The sequence below is a fragment of the Nycticebus coucang genome, chromosome 1, assembly GCF_027406575.1.
Source record: "Nycticebus coucang isolate mNycCou1 chromosome 1, mNycCou1.pri, whole genome shotgun sequence".
Lineage (NCBI taxonomy): Eukaryota > Metazoa > Chordata > Mammalia > Primates > Lorisidae > Nycticebus > Nycticebus coucang.
In genome coordinates, this window is record NC_069780.1 from 31,039,676 (window position 1) to 31,060,288 (window position 20,613).

Here is a 20,613-nt window from a genome sequence, read left to right on the forward strand (position 1 = left end):
GAATTGACAGACACAGTATAACTTTATGTAAAAAACAAGCCTATCACACACACGAAAGTGCTATTCTCATTCCTTAATACATTCAATACTATAATTTTGCTCTGAACTCTGTGATGAAACTGCAAATTGAAGAACATCTTATAAAAATTATATACCTTTGTGGTAAGTTGTGTAGCTCTTGACGTAACATGAGGATTCTTACTTTCTTGTGTGGGGTTAACACGGGCACTAGATGCCAGGGAGATCTTCAAAGTTTGGTAGTTTTTCGATAGCTTTTCATTTTTCTCTTTCAGTGATTTCAGGTCATGTTCCCATTCTTTGGCTATAGTAGCACTTCTTTCCTCAAACTCTGTTGATTCATTCATTATGGCCTATTATACAGTGAAAAATACCATTATAGCTCTAAAATGATTTACAGTGGGCCCTCCTTATCTGTGGTTTGTGTTATACGTGGTCAAAAAATATTGTTTGAAGTAGCAAGATGAAATCTCAAGCCATCTTGCTCAGTCTTGCCTGGGATGTAAATCATCCCTTTGTTCAGCATATCCACACTGTATAGCTGCCCACCCATCAGTCACTTAGGAGTCATCTTGGTTATCAGACTAACGATTACCTTATCACAGTTCTTGTGTCCCAGTAACCCTTATTTTACTCAATCATGACTAATGCTAAAAATTCTCTTGCTAAAGAGAAACTATAAAGTACTCCCTTTAAGTGAAATGTGGAAGTCCTCAACTAATAAGAAAAAAAATCATATTCTGGGGTTGCTAAAATCTATGGTAAACACAAATCTTCCCATGAAATTGTGATGAAGGAAAAAGAAATTCATGATGGTTTTGCCAATGCACCTCAATCTGCAAAATCAACAGCCACAGGGCTTGATAAATGCTCTGTTAAAATGGAAAAGGCACTACATTTGTGGATGGAAGACATGAATAGAATGGTGTCCAATTAATAACAAAATGTTACACCAAAAAGCATTGAGCCTATCGAAGACTTCAGCAAGGGATTCCTCAAAACAAGTAACACTAAGCCATTTACTTTAAGTAAGGGATGGTACACAGACCCAGGAACACAGAAGATTAATAGTAGCCCGATGCTACATCACAATGCCTACATCGTTTCCTTCACTTCAACTTATCATGCAAGCACACTATCAACTCACATCATCACAAGAAGGGTTAGTCTAGTACAATAAGCTATTTTGAGAGTGAGAGATATACCAAATTCATATAACTTTTTAGTGTTAACAGTTGTTCTATTTTATTATTAGTTATGATTACTAATCTCTTATGTGAATTGTGCATAGTTTATGAATTAAACTTTATAATAAGTATTTATGTATAGAAAAAAAGGAAACATACAGGGTTTGGTATTACCTGCCCTACGCAGTAGTGTTTCAGGACCTACTGGGGGTTTTGGAACATATCCCTCAGGGATAAGTGGGGGAGACTAAGGGATATATATAAAAAACACTAAGAAAAAGACTAGAATTTTAGACAATATACATGCTGAAATTCATTATTTGGAACATCCTAGCCTACAACACTGCTTTAAAAAATGTGAACATTCTTTGTGGTTTGCATCAGTTCCTGAAATTTAAGATGTTGGGTGTGGATGTCAGGGATAGAAACAAGGACTGAAGAGGATTTATATTGATCTGCAAGATCATAATCTCACTTTATTAGGTTTACATTAATATGTGAAGAGAAACTGAAGAATTATGCAGGTTAAAATCATTATAAATGTTATGACTGATGATGAAACATTGACTGACATCAAATAGGAAAGCATACCTAGAAACTGAACAACTATCTATTTTCCTACTTCATTCTAAACCTCAGTGTTAATACCAAAAATCTGGAAATCTTGTATTTCTGTACAGGGAATAAGTGCGATCTATACTCTTTTTTATACTGAAGGCTAATTAACTCTTAAACTATTCATATCTTTTTTACTTCCTACTTCCCAGGGGATGTACTTTGTGCTCTCCTCATGAATGTCTTATCGGTCTCATCTACAGCTTATTTGTGGCTTTGGTGTCATTCTTCCAGGTTTGGATTTTAGGCACCCTGGACTCTCCTTGGCTCCTGACTACTGACCTGACACTGTATTAATTCCTACTCTTATGGTACTAGAAGAAGTCATATATCCATGCTGATCCACATAGTAGAAATCCCTACTTTCTAACTGCAACTGGGCCATCAACATTATAAGAAAAACGCTGAATTACACAGAGTTTATCTTATGCAAACACTGGTTTTATGCCTTTCTCTATTGATTGTGGTCTTTTTCCCCACTTGCAGCAGCAGCCAATTACTATTTTGTTAACTCTGGATATTTTACAAATGAGATGGACTATGCATGGGAAAACTTTTTTTTCCTTTCTTTTCTTTTGTGTGTGTGTGTGAAAGCATTACCCTTTATTTCAATGTGATTTAATGTTCACAGAAGAAATTAAAGTGTCAGAAAAGAACTACTGAAGCATATGAAATATAAAATGCACCTTGGAAAGTACGATATTTATCTAGCTCCCACTGCTCCAATTTCATACAAACAAGCCACCTTTGGGTTACTACATATTTTATCAATTGTGCTATATGGAGAAGGGATTATTACTTCGGGAAGCAGAACGAATGTACCTATCATGGAAAAGTAAAACAATAAAACAAACTAGTCTTCAGCAAAGTTGATTCTTAAGAATCAGTACACTAGGACCAACCAACCGACGACTGTGCGAGCAATGATAAAAATTACGGTCCAGTGTGTTAGGAGCTGAGATGTTGCCAGTCTATGCTAACAACGAATAAGGAGGAAAACACGGAAAATTAACAACTCTGCTGGGATCCATCAGAGAAGTGATGTCACAGGGAACAGGGCTACTCCCCAAACTGGAAAGACGGAGAAGCAGATACAGAAAATCAAGAAACCTTTGTAATAATGAGTTAAGAAGCAGGAAAAGTGAACTGTAATTAACCTTTGGAGGCTCATTGTGGTCAACTGTTAAGAGTGAAAAACTATGGGAGGACCCAGTCACATGGGGGCTCACACTTATTTGAGTTTGGTCTTCAGGAGCTCTACCAGGTCCTTATAGTGAATATTAGAGAAATCCCTTCCTGATTCTGGCAGGACAGGAAAAAGGAACTATTTTGAAGTAAAACACAGCCATTTTGTTTTTCTTAACAAGGCCTACCTTCAGGAGAAACTGTTTATTTAGAGCCTAAAATGCTAGGTTTTTTTCAGATCCTAATATATCTGGGTGTTCCCAGATATTGGGGAAAGGAGAAATAACCAGTTCCAGATGGCTCTTGCCTTCCATGTGGGGGAAGGGCAATACCCAACTCTAGCTCCCTCTAATTTTCCATAGGGGTGAAGGGAAAAACCTTTAATTCCAGGCATCACTAGCTTTCCATATGGAGCAAAGAAAATGTAAAACTTCAGTCCTCTCCAGCCACCTCATTCTACCAAAAGAAGGGTATAGAGAAGCAGGTGAAGTTCACAGTTTCACCAAAAGACTGAGACCTAGTCCTAGAATGATGGACGCTCTCCCCCGCCCTCCACCCACTACATTAATAAGGACACCTTTACTACCTTTAATACACTTCTTGTTGCCCAGGACATTATGCCTAGCTGTCAACAAAAAATTACAAGGCATGTTTAAAGACAAATCACAGTGAAGAGACTGAACAAACATCAGAAACAAAGTGAGAAATGGCAGGAACATTTATTAGAGTTATCAAACTAGGAATTTAAAAAAACCATGAATAATATGCTAGGGGCTCTAATGGAAAGAGTAGACAACATGCAAGAACAGATGGATGATATAAATGGCATAAACAGAGAGATGGAAATTCTAGGTAAAAAATAAAAAAGAAATGCTAGAGATCAAAGCTCTGTTGACAGAAATGAAGACTGCCTTTGATGAGCTCATTAGCAGTAGGGCTGAGGAAAAAATTACAAGGGAAACTTCCCAAACTGAAAAGTGAAGAGAAAAAGGATTGAAAAAAAAAATCTAGACTATATAAGAATTGTGGGGCAAGGCAGAAGATATTCTATGTAATATACAAACAATGGGAACACTAGAAGGAAAAGAGAAAAAAGAACACCAGGAATATCTGAAGCAATAATGACTAATAAATGCCAGACAACAACCACAGATCCAGGCAGCTCAGAGTGCCAAACAGGACGAATGTCAAAAAAACCGTATCAAGTCATATTATACTCAAACTTCAGAACAATCAAAGATAAAGAATAAAAACCTTGAAAAAAGCCAGAGGGGAAGAAACACCTTACCTATAGAAGAACAAAGATAAGAATTATATCCAATGTCTCAGAAACCACGCAAGAGAGAAGAGTGTAGAATAAAATAGTTAAACACCAACCTGTAATTCTAGACCTTGTGAAACTGTCCTTCAAAAGTGAAGGAGATATATAAAGACTTTCTGAGAAAAACAAAAATTGAGGGAATTTGCTGCTAGGAGACTTATACTGCAAGACATCAAAGTTCTTCAGAGAAAGGAAAAATAATATAGGTCAGAAACTTGGATATACATAAAGAAAAGAAGAACAAAATTAGAGAAGGAAAAAGTGAAGGCAAAATAAAAAACTATTTTTCTTATTCTTAATTGAGTGAGATACGTTCACCATAGACAGTGAACAGACCCCATTGTCACGGGAAGGTGGCAAAGAGGCTCCAATCACATTTCTACATAGCTGTTCATTCCTCATCAAACTTAAGCATAACAAGGGATAGTTTTCTATACCTCTACACAAGGGAAAAGCACAATTAAACTTAAGTGGGGGGGGGAAAGAGGGGTTTGGTGTGCTACTAACTAACAGGCACAGTGGGAGTCACGCCTACCTCCTGGGTGAAGGGCTCAACTTAGACTTTACCTAACAAATGCAAGCCATGTGACCTAATTGTCCGAGCCCTTATATCAATCTGAAATAAAAAATACAAATACGTCGTATTATATGACTTTTTTTTTTTTTGCGCCTGGGGCCGGGTTTGAACGCACCACCTCCGGTATATGGGGCCAGCACCCTACTCCTAGAGCCACAGGCATCACCATTATACGATATTCTTTTTTTTATTGTTGGGGATTCATTGAGGGTACAATAAGCCAGGTTACACTGATTGCAATTGTTAGGTAAAGTCCCTCTTGCAATCATGTCTTGCCCCCATAAAGTGTGACACACACCAAGGACGATATTCTTAATATCCACAAAGTAGTACAGTGTTATTTGCAAGTAGACTTGAATGAGTTGTAAATGTATATTGTGAATTCTAGAGAAGCCGCTGAAAAAAAGTACAGAAAGAAGTATACTTGATATGCTAAGAAAGGAGAGAAAACAGAATTATAAAATAGTCAATTGAAACTATTAAGACATATAAAATGTGGATGACAAAAACAAAAAATAAGGGCAATGAATAGAAAACAGTAACAATATAATGGATATTAATTACTGATAATCACCTTAAATATCAATGGCCTCAATATACCAATTAAAAGATTGTCAGAGCTGATAAAAAACAAGACTTAACTACATATTGCCTACAAAAAACCTACTTTAAATATAAAAGCACATAGAGACAAAAAGTAAAAAGATGGAGGAACATACACCATGCTTACATTAACTAAAAAAAAGCGACAGTAACTGTATTAATTTCTCCAACCCTTTACTTTTTAATCCAACAACAGCGCATTGCATATTCTGCTCAAAACTACATGGAACGTTTACCAAGACAGACCACATTCTGAGCCATAAAACACACCTTAACAAACTTATAAGAAATCACACCATGTATGCTCTCAGACTGCAATAGAATTAAATTAGAAATCAATGAGATAGCTAGAAAATCCCAAAATACTTAGAGAGTAAACAACATACTTCTTTTTTTTTTTTTTTTTTTTTTTGTAGAGACAGAGTCTCACTTTATGGCCCTCGGTAGAGTGCCGTGGCCTCACACAGCTCACAGCAACCTCCAGCTCCTGGGCTTAAGCGATTCTCTTGCCTCAGCCTCCCAAGTAGCTGGGACTACAGGCGCCTGCCACAACGCCCGGCTATTTTTTGGTTGCAGTTTGGCCAGGGCCGGGTTTGAACCCGCCACCCTCGGTATATGGGGCCAGCGCCTTACTGACTGAGCCACAGGTGCCGCCCAACAACATACTTCTAAATAACATATGGCTCAAAGGAGAAATACCAAGAAAAACTAAAAAATATTTTTGAATTAAATGAAAATGAATATTAATCTATCAAAATCCGTGAAAGCCATGCTTAGAGGAAAACTTACAGCATTGAATACATATATTAGAAAAGAAGAAAGATCTAAATCAATAAAGTAGGCTTTGACTTTAGGAAACTAAAAATGAATGGCAAATTAAATCCAAAGCCAGCAGAAGAAATAATAATTAGAACAGAAATCAATGAAATCAAAAGAGGAAATAATAAAGAAAATGAAAAAACCCAAAAGATATGTCTTTGAAAAGTGCAATAACATTAAATGTCTCCAGCTAGGTCAACCAAGGGAAAAAGAGAAAAAGGACACAAATTACTAACATCAGAAATGGATGAGGGGACATCAATACAGATCTCATGGAATATTGTGAACAACTTTATGCCCACAAATTTGATAACCTGGATGAAATGGACAAATTCTTTGAAAGACACAATCTACAAATATTCAACATAAGAAGAAATTGACAGTCTGAATAGGCTTCTATTATCAAAGAAATGAAACCAGTAATTAACAAGAACCTTCCAAAGTAGGAAATCAGGTGCAGATGAATCAACTGGTGAATTCTACCAATGTTTAAGAAATTTAAGGAAAATTCTCTATAATCTTTTCCAGAAAACAGAAACAGAAGGAATACCTCCCAATTCATCCTAAGAGACCAGATTATCCTAACACCAAAACCAGATAATGACATTACATAAGAAAACTACAGATCAACATCCTTCATGAACATGAATGCAAAAATCCTCAGCATTTTGAACATCAATGCCAAAAGAATAAGAAAACAAGCACAAAGTAGGAGAAAATATTTGCTAGGGACCTATCTGATAAAGGACTGTTATTCAAAATATATAAAAAATTCTAAAACCTCAACAGTATAAAAGCAAATAGCCTGAATTAAAAATGGGCAAAAGACCTGAATGGGCATTTTATAAAAAACAAACAAACAAACAACCCCCCCCCCCGCCAACAAAAAAGCCCACAGATGGCAAAAAATAAGCATATGAAAAATGTTCAACAACCTATGTCCTTAGGGTCTTGCACATTAAACAACAATAAGATACCACTGCTAACTTAAGTAAGACTGGCCCAAATCCAAAGCTGACAACATCAAATTCTGGAGAGAATAGCAACAGGAACTTTTATTCATTGCTGGTGAGAATGCAACTGGCAGTTTTTTACAAAACTAAACATACTTTTACTATATGATCCAGCAATTGCTTTCCTTGGTATCTACTCCCATGAGTTGAAAATGTATGTCTACACAAATAATTGCCCAGGTATGGTTTTAATAGCTGTATTCGTAAGTGCCAAAACTTAGAAGCACCCAAGATGTCCTTCGGGAGGAAAGTAGATAAAAGTGGTTCATGCAAATAATGGAAGATTATTCGGTGTTAAAAACAAATAAGCAACAAAGCCAGGAAAAGACAGGGGGAAAACAGAGATATATGTTATAAAGTGAAAGAAGTCAATTTGAGTGACTAAATGTTGTATGATTCTAGCACGTGACATTCTGGAAAAGGTAATACGCATGCTATGGAGATAGTAAAAAGATTAGCAGCTGCCAGGGGGTTAGACAAGGGAGAGTGACAAATATGAGCAGAACACCAGGGGGTTTTAGGGCAGTGAAACTAGTCTGTATGATAACTGTGAGGATGGATATGCGGCATCATACCCTTGTCAGAACTCAGCCTGTCCAACACCATGTGAACTCTAATGTAAACTATGGACTTTGAGTGATAATTAAATATCTATGCAGGTTCATCGACTGTGCCGAATGTTCCACTCTGAGGTGGGATGTTGACAGTAGGAGAGATTGTGTGCTGGTGGAGATGAGGCTCAATTTCGTTGGGAACCTAAAACTGCTCTAAAAAACTAAAGTTTATTAATAAAACACAAACTGGGTGGCGCCTGTGGCTCAGTGAGCAGGGCGCCGGCCCCATATACTGAGGGTGGCGGGTTCAAACCCAGCCCCGGCCAAACTGCAACAATAACAAAAAAAAAATAGCTGGGTGTTGTGGTGGGCACCTGTAGTCCCAGCTGCTTGGGAGGCTGAGGCAAGAGAATCGTGTGAGCTGTGTGACGTCATGGCACTCTGCCGAGGGTGGTAAAGTGAGACTCTGTCTCTACAAAAAACAAACAAAAAAATACAAACTGTATTTTGAACCTCAAAGTTCAAGGATTAGCATGAGGCCCTATTAAAGTAGCTGGCTTCACCACAGCAGCTGCCTACAGCCGTGAAATGGACTCACATCTCACCACCTCTGAGGCTCCTTGGGAAAAATGCTTAACTCCTACAGAAGCTGTGAGAAGGAGATGGAAAGAGAACAGAAAGAGGATTCGAAATTCCTCAAGTGGAAACTGAGTACCACACATCAATATGTTGTTACCTTTATCAATATAAATTGATATATTTAATTGTCTTAGCAACAAAGCCAGGAAAAGACAGGGAGAAAACTGAGGAACCATAATACATTAGAGAAAGAATGTTTCACAAAATCAATTTTCATAAAAGCATATACAAATAAATTTTAAAAAGCATAGTTAAAATTAAGGTGCTCTAAGCTCATTTAAGGGTTGAGGTTGAAAAATTAAAGCAAATAAATAAGAATGAGGCAGTACAATAAAAATTAATACTTACAATTATTTTGTTATTAAAGAAGTTATTCACTTGACAAATCCTATCATTTTCTTTCTGGATGCCATTTTTAAGCTTTTCTATATCAAAATGAGTATTCAACCATTCTTCTAAAAATTGGGTCATTTCTTTCCTATTATTTAGAACTTGTTGAAATTCGGTCTTTATGCTGGGGAAGACACTGTCTGAGAAATCTTTAAGAATTTCCTGTGTGAAGAATAAGCATCAAATGGTCTGAATAAGTACCATAAAAAAAGGAAAATACCTATTGGCTTCTCATTCTTCTTAATGTTTTAAAGTAAACTAAGAAATAGAATTCTAATTTAAAACTTTATTCTAGTTATCTGCATAATAAAATTTTGGCAGATTAGGTGATATAACAGATTCTACCTGTTAAAACCTGTCAAAATGATAAATCTGTGGCTAATTATCATATTACATGAAGTACTTCCTTCTTTTCCTTTTGTTTTTTGAGTCTTGCTACGTTGTCCAAGCTGGTCTTGAACTGCTGTACTCAGGTTATCCTCCTGCCTCAGTGTCTATAGTAACTGGGATTACAGATAGCTTCATAAAGTGCTTTGGAATGTAGCTTTTCTATACATACAACAGAATTTTTGTGCAAGTTGGGAATTGGATGCCAGCCTCACATCATAGGGTAAAAACACATTCCATGTAGAGTTGTTGCAATAAAAAGGGTTCTGACTTCTAGCACAGATGTAAGAAGTTTTAGAAGGCATTCTGGAACCTTATTCTGGGATTCCATGAATTCCCGCTTCCTAATGTTAAATCTGTTTTTCTCTAGCTGTGGAGGTCTGAAGGGAGGCTAGTCCATTACTTGGCATCCTTTATGTTCGTCCAGTTGTCACTTTGCCACCCTATTTACAATTTATGTTAAATAAAAATGGCTCTATGCACATGAAAAGACTCTTTCCTACTTGATAAAATGACTTACAGTCTAATTAAATCCTTTTAGAATAAATTATACCTCAATATGTAGATCCAAATTCTGGTTCAATTTCAGGTCCCTTAATTCCGTGGATGGTACATCACAATCTTGTTGAAGGTGCTGTATGTTAATTAGCAATTCATTTTGCTTTTCCATTTCATCAATGAAATCCATTTCAAATTTATTGATGGTTTCATGTTGTTCTTCTTTTATCTTTGTGACACAGCTTAACACATACTTGCAGAAAAAAATTAAACAAATTGGAAAATTAAATTTTTATCACATTTAAAGGAAATTTTAATACTTGAGACTATGAGGTAGGAGGATATTTCTTTTTTATTTAAATACTCTGATATGTGAGAAAGAAGGAAAGAACGTCTCTATTCCCAGTTTTTTCTTCTCATCATCTTGGGACCTCTACCTTCCAGATCTCTACCTCTGTATTTCTGACTTCCTACTTGATATATCTCCTGGATGTTTTACAAGTACCTCCAAAATGGTATTTTAATGTAATATGGTCCCTTTTCCTATAATGATCTTCCCTTTTTCTACTGCCCACTTTTTGGTTAATTATATTGCCAATCACCCATGTTTCCTACTTAGACACTTGAGATTCCTTTTCAACATCTTCTCTTGCCTGCCTTGATTGAGTAACCAAAAAGATGTTACATGCCTCAAAACTTCTGTGTAAAGCAGATTTAGATGTTTGACTTCAGGTGACAATAATTTGAATGACATGTAATACATGGACCTCATGAATAAGTTCTGGATGCCTGACTGCCAGGATCTGAGGAAGAATTACCAGGATCTGGGTCCAATCCACCTAGCTAGGGCAGGTAACTGCTCCCTAATTCCTCAACTTCAACCATTCTTTAACCTCTTACAATTTGGCCTCTTCCTTAACCACCCAATTAAAACTGACAGTAGTCACCAATGAGCTCTATTTTCACCACATTGGAAAGGTATCATCAGTCCACATTCTGGCTCTCTGAAGTACTTGGGCTCCATTTCATCTGACATACCCTTTCCATCGACTTGGGTGATAGCCCTTTCTCTCTGTTCTCATCTAGTTGACTTTTCCAATCTCAAACCCATGTATTGATCCCTTTTCTGCTGCTGCCTCTTAGACATTTACCTTTTCCAGGGTTCTTTTCTTAGCCCAAAGCTCTTAATCTTCAAATGCTTTCTAGATGATCTTACACACGTTCTACGGGTATAATCTATCACCTGTATGCGGATGAATCTCAAATCTTAGTCCTGACTTTTCTCCTGCTGAATCTCGGAATCACACTAAATGCCTACTAGGTTTCTCTTCTTGGATGTCCCATTGTAAGTATTTTACCCTTAAAATATCTCAAACGAAACATTAGTCTCTCTTGCCTCACCCACCAAGCAGCTCCTCCTTTTTTTTATCTCATTAATGGTACCACTATCCTCAAACCTAAGCTCAAATCTGGGGACTCCATCTAAACTTTTCTCCCTTACCTCTACTATCAATCATGTGAATCTACCATTTTAAGTTACTAAATATTTCTTTAGTCCCCTTTGTCCTCTCCATTGCTAGGAAACCTTCCCTAGTAATACAGTCACACATACTACCTCATCTGGACCATTGTAACTGACTCGTGTCTCTTCTTTCTGCCTCTTGGCTTATCTCCCCCAAACTCATTTCTTCTTTATTCTGTACTAAAGTGCCTCACTGGTCATCTGATCCTATTCACTGCCACACTTGAAATAACTGTCCAACGATTCCCTATCATCTACAAAATAAAGTTATGAGGGGAACCTGCAAACTTTTCTTTCAAGATTGTTCTTTTTTTAAACACCAAAGGAGGTAAGAAAAGCTTCATGTTTTTCTGCTGCGTCCCTTTTAATAAAAAGATTTATTTTGTGAAATTTGGATTCATTCAAAAGGCTGTACTCAAGGATCCAGAAAGCCATATATGCCCCCAAGCAGCAGCTTCCCCACCCCTGCATGGTCAGAGATCTTTAAGATTATTCACATCTGTCTCCTGAGCACGCTGACAGAGTCTAGACCCACAGGCAGAGATCAAGTTTTGTTGAATCAACAAGTTTTAGGTATACTGAAGAGCCTGCATGTATTATTCACAGACCTACGTAATATTTAATTTGGTAATAAACATAAAACAGCAAATATGCCAGTACTCATACATAGTAGAACTTAAATACATTGATGTTTGTAACTGAAATTTACAATAGCTATAAAGCTATTACAAAAGATGGTAGTACCTTAAGTTTCTTCATGACTCTGTGGAATTCCATGGAACATCTCTGGTTTGCAGTGAGAAGTTTTTGAATCTGTTTGGCTTCTGAATATGGAAGTGAGAGGTTTGCTTTTACTCTGTTTGAAAGCTCTTTTTGGGTTTCGATTTCTTTCTCCAAGTCAAGAAACCATCTATTTAAGGATTCATAGTGATTATCCATCTCTGAGTACCTCTTTAGAAGCTCCTAAAGGAAATTAGAATTCATCCAACTTAACAATTCACCTAAATTTAACAATAAGCAGTTCCAGCCCTAGAATTTTAATAAAATGTATACTTTAACATTTTTCTATAGAAGAGAAATAAATTAAAACCTTTATGTTTAAAAACCAAGAGGAAATTGCTGTTTTTGATTCTGGAATAAAGAAATAATATACAATTACTGTGAAAATTTAAAAATTTAAGCAAATATAACAAAGAAAAATTTAAGCAAATATAACAAAGAAATAAAGCAGCCATTGTTACCATTTTGATGCATTTTCTTTTAGTCTTTGAATATCCATGTTTGAATGAACATTGACAAAGTCTAATGAGAAATGTGAGTGAATTCAATCTGGCACATACTGTAGCTCAAGGCTGAATGGAGGCTTATGTTTACAGTTGGCAGTGAGAATTAGCAGATAAAACAAGAGACTAAGAATCAAACTACCAGGCCGGGTGCGGTAGCTCACGTTTGTAATCCTAGCACTCTGGGAGGTCGAGGCTAGTGGATTGCTTCAGCACACAGATTTGAGACCAGCCTGAGCAAGAGTGAGACCGTGTCTCTAAAAATAGCTGGGTGTTGTGGCAGGCGCTATAGTCCCAGCTACTTGGGAGGCTGAGGCAAGAGAACCGCTTGAGTCCAACAGTTTGAGGTTGGTGTGCGCTATGACACCACGGCACTTTATTGAGGGTGACAAAGTGAGACTCCATCTCCAAAAAAGAAAAAAAAAAAGAAAAGACCCAAACTACCTATTGCCAGGTTGGTCTAGCCACTTCATACCTGTCTATTATCTGCTTAGAATCTGCTTTCTAGCCCTTTATCAGAGCTAGAGTTCAAGTTTTAGCTCTGCTACTTCTTAACTGTGGAAGTCACTAAGCCTTTTTCTCCTCTCAACAGGAAGACTATAATAACTGCCATAAAGTTTTCTAAGGGATTATGTAAAACCTCCATAACAATGAACTCTATAAAACATACAGACATTAAACTTGAAGGAAATAAAATTCTATTTGTAAAAGTGCTTTTATACCCAAGTTTTAAAACTTAGGCTTGGGTTTTACTCAAATTATTCTACCAATTTACTAGTTGTGCAACCTTGGACAACTGCTACATTTCCTTTCTGAGACTCGGTTTCCTTGTTTATAAATAGGGCAATTAAGCCTATTTCCCGAGGTATGCACTCAGGCATGTGAGGCATGTGATAAACTTGGGTCCAGATGCTCTTATGACATCCTGCTTAGAGCACAGGGGGAGTAGCATATTAAGTTCAAGTTGCTGCAGTCATGTAATATGTAACATGTTTGGCTCAGGGTGTGAGACAGTAGAACAAGGGCCTTCTCACAGTAATGAGCCCTCTGTTTTCAATAATTTAAGGAAAGCTAAATGCTCATTAATCTGGGATGTTGGAGAGGGGATTCCCACTTTTGGTCTAGGATGAATCATTTTACAGTATACAGCAGCATATTGAACACCAGCTTCTGTCAGGACTGTGCTAAATGATACAGCCATGAATAATACAAAAAAGCCCTTAGTCATCTGTTGGTTTTACCTTCAATACATATTAAGAATCTAAATACTTCTCACTACCTTCTACTGCTTCCTGTCTGGGCCAAGTCACAATCACCTCTGCTTGGATTGTTTTTGTTTTTGAGACACAGTCTCATCCTGTCACTCTGGGTAGAGTGCTGTTGCATCACAGCTCACAGCAACCTCAAACTCTTGGGCTCAAGCAATCTTCTTGCCTTAGCCTCCCCAAGTAGCTGGGACTATAGGCGCCTGCCACAATACCTGGCTATTTTTTTAGAGATGGGGTCTTGCTCTTGCTCAGGCTGGTCTTAAAGTCCTGAGCTTAGGCAACCCACCCACCTCGGCCTCCCAGAGTGTTGGGATTACAGGTGTGAGCCACCCTGCCGGCTGCTTGGGTTACTGAAGTTACTCTTTCAGGTGGTCTTCCTGCCTCCACTGTCTATTTTCAATACAACAATCCCAGTCATTCCTTTAAAATGTAAGTCAGATCATGTCTCTTGTGTTCAAAACTCTCCAGGGGCTCTCCATCTCACTCTGGATAAAACCCAAAGTCCTTTTAATGTCCCGTAACCCACCCTGCTGCCTCGTTAACTTTCTGGCCTTATTTTTTAATAGCTTTTCTCCTTCCTGATGTTCCTTGAATCCACCACCATGCATGTGTCTGCCGGGGAGACTTGTACTTGTTGGTCCCTCTGCCTGTTATGCTGTTCTCTCAGATATCCGGATGGCTCAACATTTTACCTCTTTCTGGTATTTCTCAAGTATCACCTACTAGAAAGGCCTTAAATCACAAATCCCTATTATTGTCTGTGTATGTGTGTAAGTGGTATATGCCTGAGCATACGTACCTGTACTAGATTAGAATGTTTAGAAAAATACTGAGCACTACCTATTCATTCTCTAGAGGACCCTTTGATTCCTTTTTAGGAATCCTTATAGTTTTAACGGGGGGGAGGGGGGAGGTTACTTACTTTTATCTGAAAGCACTTTTCCTTCAGGTTTTCTGTAAGGTGCTGTTGTCCATCACTTAGTAACCTTTTTTCATATTTTACTACCTCTTTGTGGTGCTGTTGGTCCTGTTTTGGTTCAAAGAAAGGAACAGGGCTTCAGCTATAACTGCAACCACATATAATGTCTAGTTGTATATCTTTTTATCACCTTTTCTTTTTTTTTTGTAGAGACAGAGTCTCACTTTATGGCCCTCAGTAGAGTGTCGGGGCCTCACACAGCTCACAGCAACCTCCAACTCCCGGGCTTAAGCGATTCTCTTGCCTCAGCCTCCCGAGTAGCTGGGACTATAGGCGTCCGCCACAACGCCCGGCTATTTTTTTTTGGTTGTAGTTTGGCCAGGGCCGGGCTTGAACCCGCCACCCTCGGTATATGGGGCCGGCGCCTTACCGACTGAGCCACAGGCACCGCCCTTTTTTATCACCTTTTCAACATCAATTTTCAATAATGGAATTAAACGTTATACTTATAACTCAAAAAACAATGTTAAAATGATCTGAAAATGAATAACAGTATCACTAAATCTTATAGGGAGTAACCTCAACTCACTGAGAAAAAAGTGAGAGGATCACATACTTTCTAGCAATAAGATTTATTCTGCATAGTTGCAAATTAGGTTTTGCATTTATTTCTGATTCCTACTCTTCCAAATTTGTGCACTATTCTTTTGTAGTTTTAACAAGGGGCATTTACTTTTATCCTAAAGCACTTTATTGTCACCAACCAAATATACTAGCAAAGCTACTGGTACCGTCCATAGTGTCCCAAGCCCTACTCATATATTCTTCCCAGCATCCTGGAACAGAAAGTTCATCACCTGTTTACATTGTGCATTTCTGATTAAAAGTGAAAAACAAAACATTGTGTGCAACTTATTTTATCTTGTTCACTATAGTATATAGAAGAATGACTATTCCATAAACATTTGTTGAATGAATTAAATCTTTATATAAATTTAGTGAGGACCCATATAAAGACGTTTCTGCTGAGATAGTAAATTAAATTGTTTTCTATTCTTTATAATGGAAATGTGAAAATTAAATTTTTTTTTACAGATTTACTTCATATAATTTATTTGAACCTTTTATTACTTTATAGAGGATTCAGTTAAGTTTTTAAAAAATATGTAATGCTGGCACTCTGGGAGGCCAAGACTGGAGGATTGTGTGAGGCCAGGAGTTTAAAAAAAAATACTAGCCAGGAATGGTGTCTAGGAGTAGCAGCACATGCCTGCAGTCACAGCCATGCAGGAGGCTGAGGCGGGAGGATCACTTGCGCCCAGGAGTTCAAGGTTCTAGTGAACTATGATTACGCCACTACTCATCTATCCCTCTGTCCTGAGCAACAGAGCAAGACACTGTCTTTTAAAAAGAAATATATGTATATGAGTCTTAATATCTATGAATAGTCATACCAAAAGACTTCTTTTTTTATATTTATCTTGCTTTTTCCCTTTTAACTTCACCCAAAAAAGCCCACCTCTAGAACTCTATCACGTAAAGAAATGAGATAGTTGCTGTTTTCCAAATCTAATCCTTCAAATATTTCTACCTTTATAATAATGCTATTTCTTGGTTTAAAAAAATTTTTAAAAAGTTAAGAAAAATAGTTACTTTAACAAATCTTTTTTTTAAAAACAGAGAATTAGGGCAGCGCCTGTGGCTCAAAGGAGTAGGGCGCTGGCCCCATAAGTCGGAGGTGGTGGGTTCAAACCCAGCCCCGGCCAAAAACTGCAACCAAAAAAAAAAAAAAAAAAGAGAGAGAATTAAATGGTATTTCCTAAAAAATACTTTGCCTTCTTTTAAAACTGTTTACTATTTGTACGAAATTTACAGTAATAGCTTTCCCACTATTCTTTACTGATCATAGAAATTTCCAGAAAAAAATTAAAAAACTGTTATCCTTTCTAAAAAAGCTTAGTTCTTATTAATAGTTTCCACATAGGGCAATATTCTGAACTCACTCCAGCTACCCTTTCTCTTAGGGCTTCTCTGGATTGGTCTCTTTCCATTTTGAGGGACTCTTTTAGCTTCCTGAGCTCATCTCTTTCTTTAGCTATAATTCTTATTTCTTCGAGGCTTTCATGAAGTTTCTTAGTTAGGTACAAGTTATCCATTTCCACACTCAGCATAGATAAACTTTGGGTCTCAAATTGCTTCTTCAATTGTTCTGTTTCATTCCTTTTTTTATGAGTCTTATTAATATCTTCTTCCATTTTAAGAAGTTGAAGCTCTTTTTTCTGAAGTTCTTGGATCTTGGGATAATTATAAAACAAGTTAGAGTGCAAGCAGAACTCCTTCAGGGAAGGAGAAATAGTGTCTATTTGTTATATAAGTATTTACGTCTACATATCTCTATCTTCTCTCATTCTACAAATAATTTTGGACACAGTTACTTCCAAAAGAATAACATATACCTTTTCCTGTAATTCATCTTTTGATTTATCTAAATCCTTTTGCATATTTGTAATTTGAGTTGTTTGTTCTGAAACTTTTTCTCTGAATTTATCAATAGTTTCCTGGTGTCCTTTTGAACACATTTGAGCAATTTCTAGTTCCCGTTGTGTTTCCAGATCCTTTATTATTAGAAGAAATAGAGAAATCTAATGATAAAAAGGCACATTACCTTTTCTTAATAATAAGTTTAAAATCTTAAAAAATACATGTTCACAGTTAAAAACTACCACTACCCTACGCCCCCCCCCCAATTAGAAAAGAACAGAGGATATGTAAAGTAAAATTTCCAGTTCCTAGGCTCCCCCATTTTAGTTCTGCTCCCTGGTGAACTCTGCCAGCCTGCTTTTCTCCTTTTATACTGTTTGGACACTGCTGGGACATGGTTGTATGTGTACATCACATAAAGACCACCCCATTCTCATGTTTAGTGTTCAGTTATGCAGACTGTGTCTTACTTGTGGACGACTTCTAGATTGTGGATATCATGCACGACACTGCAGGGAATGTTACATATTTTGCCCAAATGTGTGAAATGAAATTGTTGTACCAATTGTATAAACTGTATTAACTACAGATGCTGATACATTTTTAAGAAGATATTGTTAAACCATCTCCTTAAAAGGTTGTAACCTCTGTCTTCTCACCTACAGTATCATCTATTTTCAAGGAAGGGAGATTTTTACATTAAGACAATGTGTTTACTGGGTAGGAACAGAGAGTACAACTCACTCTAGCTCGGGCTTCCTGCAGCTTTTCCTGGAGTTCATGTCTCTCCAGCTTAAGAGTCTCCTCTACTTTCCTTAGATTATCTCTTTCTTTCATTATGGATTTCATTTCTTCAAGGTTTTCATTAAGTTTCTGAGCCAAATTTAAGTTCTCCATTTCTCTTTCATCCAGAATTGAGCTTTGATCTTCGAACTGTTTCTTCAATTGCTCCATTTCAGACATTTTTTTCTGTGTCTTGCGGACTTCTTCTTTTAACTTAAAAAGTTGATGTTCATTTGCCTTAAGTTCTTGAATCTTAAGATAATCATAAAATAATAGGTTAGGATAAAGATGGCTTTTTAGGGACAGAAAAAGGATAGTTTCCAAACTGCTTAAGGAAACAGTCTGCCCATGTTACTCTCACTGATATCCTGCATAATTCCGCATAGAATTTAATTTTCTTTTGACATATAATATACATTAAGTGTACTAATCTTAAGTGTATAACTCAATTATTTGTGACATTTGTGTAAATCTATATAACTATAACCCAGATGGAAACAGAGGACATTTCCAGCACTCCATAGGGTTCTTGAGTGCCCCAATTTGAGCCAGCACTACTCACCCTGGGGGCAGTTTTGCCTGCTTCCAGACTTACATATCACAATGTATTTATCCATTCTCAGATAGCAAAAAAATGAAAACAACTCAAATATCTATTTTTGACTAAAGCTTCTATGAATGTTCTTGCACATATCTTTTTGTGGAAGTATGCACTGTTATCTTTTGGGTACATTCCTAAGGAGTGAAAATGCTAGGCCTACAAGCAGGCTATGCTCAGCCTTAGTAAATACAGTTATGCTGTTTTCCCATGAAGCTGAACCATTTTACATCCCCCCCCCCAATTTTAGGCACAAATAAAAATAAGATATCCAATCAAACACCTCCCCTCCATACCTTTTCTTGTAATTTAGCATTTGAATTTTCTAAATCTATTTGCATATGTGATATTTCATCTGTCTTCTCAGAAACAATTCCTCTGAGTTTATCAATAGTGTCCTGGTGCTCCTTCAGATGCATGTAAACAATTCTTAGTTCCTCTTGTTTGGTTAGTGCCTTTATCATTAAAGAAATTTTAAGAACAGTGACATTATCTTAATGTTAACTAGTATTTTTTAATAGTGATACATTTTTTTAGTAACAGTAACATTTTGCTGCACGTTTGTGTTGTCAGAACTGCAGGATTTCTCTTGCCCTTGTTCTCATCTCCCCACAATCTGGATCTACCTTCCATGCAAGCAAACATTACACACATATTATTTTTTTAAGTATTGCATAGTATTTTAACACATTGCTCATATTTACTCAGTTTCTTGCTAAGGAACATTTAAATTGTTTCCCATTTTCTTTATTACAAACAACTACAATGAAAACCTTATGGCATATATATGTGTGAACATACACACACACATTCAACAATTGAGTCAATATACATGTAGGCTAAAGTCCATAAAAAAATGCTGTTTTAGAGAATTAAAAATTTTCAAGAATACCAAATTATACACTTACAAGTTATATCATTTCACTCTTGCCAACGACCCCACTTTTTTCAAAGAAGTGGTTTACTGCATTAAGAAAACAATACCTCTACTTGCTAGGAACAGGAAGAAGTATAACTTACGTTAGCTTCTGTTACTCTAAGACTTTCCTTAAGCTGGTCTCGCTCCATTTGGAGAGTTTCCTCTGCTCTTCTTAGGCTATCATTTTCCTTAGTAGCAAATCTTATTTCCTCAAGGTTTTGATGGAGTTTCTGAGTCAACCTTAATTTTTCCATTTCTATACTTGCCAGAGTTGAATTCTGGGTCTCTAATTGTCTTTTCACTTGCTCTGTTTGATACATAGTTTCCTCGAGATCACTTTTTACTTTAAGAAGTTGATGGTCTTTCTCCTGAAGTTCATGGATCTTGAGATAATCATGAAATAAATTAGGATATCAATACAGATAAAAAGCTAAATAATAGTCTAATTTAAATAGGCAAATCTTCACTTGCCTTCAATTTTAGGCTAATTCATATCTTGTTTCATTACACAAAAGATCTGATTCAAACTCTCAGTTACTCAATAATAACTTAAAACAAAATACCTGTGCTTTTAAGGCAGTATTTGAGTTTTCTAACTCTATTTGCATATTTGATATTTCATCTGCTTTCTGTGAAACAATCTCTCTCAGTGTATCAATAGTTTCTTGGTGTTCTTTCAGAAGCATGAGAGCACTTTTTAGTTCTTCTTGTTTTTCTAGGTCCTTTATCATTAGAGAAAGAAAAATAATACATGAAGAGTAAAACAAATTCACAAGCTACAGAAAGATCTAGGGTAGGAAATAAACATCTTCCTATTCTCCCAGTCCTCTCTCTCTAAGCTACTTTTTGTTAACGAGCTCTAGATATACTACTCTGCAACTTACCCCTTTATCCCTAATTAGACACTTCCAAATCATGACTGTATCTCTACAACATTCTTCATCTGTAGCGTAGAAAGTATTCCATGATGTGAATGTGCTGCATTTATTTAACCACTCCCTTACCAATGGATGCTTAGAATTTCCCCATTTTTT

The 20,613-nt window shown here is 36.7% G+C and overlaps 1 protein-coding gene across 1 annotated transcript in view; it reads right to left on the minus strand.

Annotated features, from left to right (window-relative positions):
• The window catches only part of CENPE (centromere protein E), a 102,501-nt gene that overhangs the window by 24,954 nt on the left and 56,934 nt on the right, over window positions 1-20,613 (minus strand). Inside the window, exons 34-45 of the mRNA XM_053597356.1 lie at window positions 20,464-20,522; window positions 20,143-20,301; window positions 19,681-19,962; window positions 18,957-19,115; window positions 18,024-18,314; window positions 17,255-17,413; window positions 16,802-17,092; window positions 14,802-14,906; window positions 12,073-12,291; window positions 9,862-10,059; window positions 8,880-9,083; window positions 156-371 (exon numbers count right to left, since the gene is read on the minus strand). Coding sequence (XP_053453331.1) covers window positions 156-371; window positions 8,880-9,083; window positions 9,862-10,059; window positions 12,073-12,291; window positions 14,802-14,906; window positions 16,802-17,092; window positions 17,255-17,413; window positions 18,024-18,314; window positions 18,957-19,115; window positions 19,681-19,962; window positions 20,143-20,301; window positions 20,464-20,522 — 2,342 coding nt within the window. The remainder of the gene's footprint in view (window positions 1-155; window positions 372-8,879; window positions 9,084-9,861; window positions 10,060-12,072; window positions 12,292-14,801; window positions 14,907-16,801; window positions 17,093-17,254; window positions 17,414-18,023; window positions 18,315-18,956; window positions 19,116-19,680; window positions 19,963-20,142; window positions 20,302-20,463; window positions 20,523-20,613) is intronic.